Source organism: Neopelma chrysocephalum, unplaced genomic scaffold (genome assembly GCF_003984885.1).
Source record: "Neopelma chrysocephalum unplaced genomic scaffold, ASM398488v2 Primary Assembly neopelma1_25, whole genome shotgun sequence".
NCBI lineage: Eukaryota > Metazoa > Chordata > Aves > Passeriformes > Pipridae > Neopelma > Neopelma chrysocephalum.
Window position 1 is genome coordinate 26,051,268 of NW_020897694.1, and position 1,741 is coordinate 26,053,008.

Here is a 1,741-nt window from a genome sequence, read left to right on the forward strand (position 1 = left end):
TGGTGTAGAGTGACAGAAGTAAAATTTAAATACACTGCTATAAACAGGCAGCTGCATTACAGAAAACAAGATATATGCTTTAATCGCCCTCTGTAATCATGTTTTAATGGTGGCAGGAAACCATTACATGCAATTTGTCTATGGCATGTGCTCAGTGCAGTTACTAGCACATATGCAAAACACAGTTAAAAAGAACAAGCAGGTTTGTTCTAATACCACAAGCTCCTCCCCAGCAGCTTACAAAAACAATTTCTGATTGCCCTGATCCTTGATTTACACCTGTGCTTATCAGCACTCCAGATAATATTCCAATGGTGACATTTTCTGAGGGCAAAAATGCATGTCCTTCAAAGTAAGGTTAATGTAAAACTACTACAAACCACGTTGTTTAAAAAGTAATATGGAACATCATGTAAAGTACTGAGAGCTGATCGAGAAATTGCACAAGTACATTAAAAGCACATTAAAAGGCAGAAGAAGAGGTGACGGTGGCTACAGTAGGATGTGAACTCGCACTGTGCCAGCTGCTTTGCACTGAAGTGCCAACGCCCCCAGCCTTACCATTCCCCTTCACCTGCCCCTCCTGCACAGCAGCTGCAAAAACACCCCACTTAGTCTGTTCCGTAATAATTGGTTCATCTGTCTGTACCTACACAGGCACACACAGAATGTTTGGAGCTGCAGAGGAACCGTGGCACCTGGAGAAGGAGCTGCTTCATTAATACACCAAAAGCATTCTGTGCACTAGTGATCATACCATCATCCTTCAGTAAACTGGCCATCAACTACAAAGCGCAACTGCAAGGAAAATAAGATTAAAAAAATAGATGACACATCTGATACTTACAAAAAAACAAGCCTTCAGTTCAAATAACTGATTTTATTGTTTTTAAACAGTGAGTTTATTTACTGCCTAATCATTAAATCCCTGACAAATAAGCAGTTCTACTAATTTAAATATTTGCATAAATAGAGATAGCTTGTCATTTAGTATACTCAAGACTGCATGAAATACTACCTGCACAGAAAAATCATCAGTGCAACATTGTAACACAGACATGTTTTTAGGATGAAACCACCTCTCAAAAATATCAATATACTTCTTTTTCTCTGAGAAACCAAGGCGGTGCTTCTTTCAAATGAAGCTTCTTTTCTGTTACTAATATAGACCTGATTTTTAAAGCACCAATACTTTTCAATAGCAATTGATTGTACCTCTACATTCAAGATACAGCACACTTGTTTTTTCGGTGAATCTCAGTTTAAGATAGTCTATATTTAAATAATCTATATATTACATATAAAAATACACATCTCTACCATAAATGAGGTCTTGTCTTCTTCTAAATGCCCAAGTCTTTTGGCCAGCTGCCCTTACTGCAGGTCTTACTCATCTTAAGCTCCAACACATTCATCAAGCAAATTCTGCCACCATCTACTCAGAGAAGTATTTCCTCAACATACAGTCCTGGAACACAACTAAAATGTAACTCAAAACATCTGTGTATAACTTTTCAAATGAGTGTTCAAAAAGCGTACCTTAGAATTTGCTGATTGAGAAATTCTTAACCCTTAACAATCAAGCCAGAACCATAAATTTAACTTCCTCACTACGTCTCAGAGTTCTGTCCATCTCCAAGTAAGCTTGCTTAATTTAATTTCCAGTCCTTACATTACCAGATGACTAGGGAATAGCTTATGTTGATCAATTTGTATTTCCAGTGCAAACACACCTGTTGAT

The 1,741-nt window shown here is 37.5% G+C and overlaps 1 protein-coding gene across 1 annotated transcript in view; it reads right to left on the bottom strand.

Annotated features, from left to right (window-relative positions):
- Positions 1-759: 759 nt before the first annotated feature.
- The window catches only part of STK24 (serine/threonine kinase 24), a 62,372-nt gene continuing 61,390 nt past the window's right edge, over positions 760-1,741 (bottom strand). Inside the window, exon 10 of the mRNA XM_027675183.1 lies at positions 760-798. Coding sequence (XP_027530984.1) covers positions 760-798 — 39 coding nt within the window. The remainder of the gene's footprint in view (positions 799-1,741) is intronic.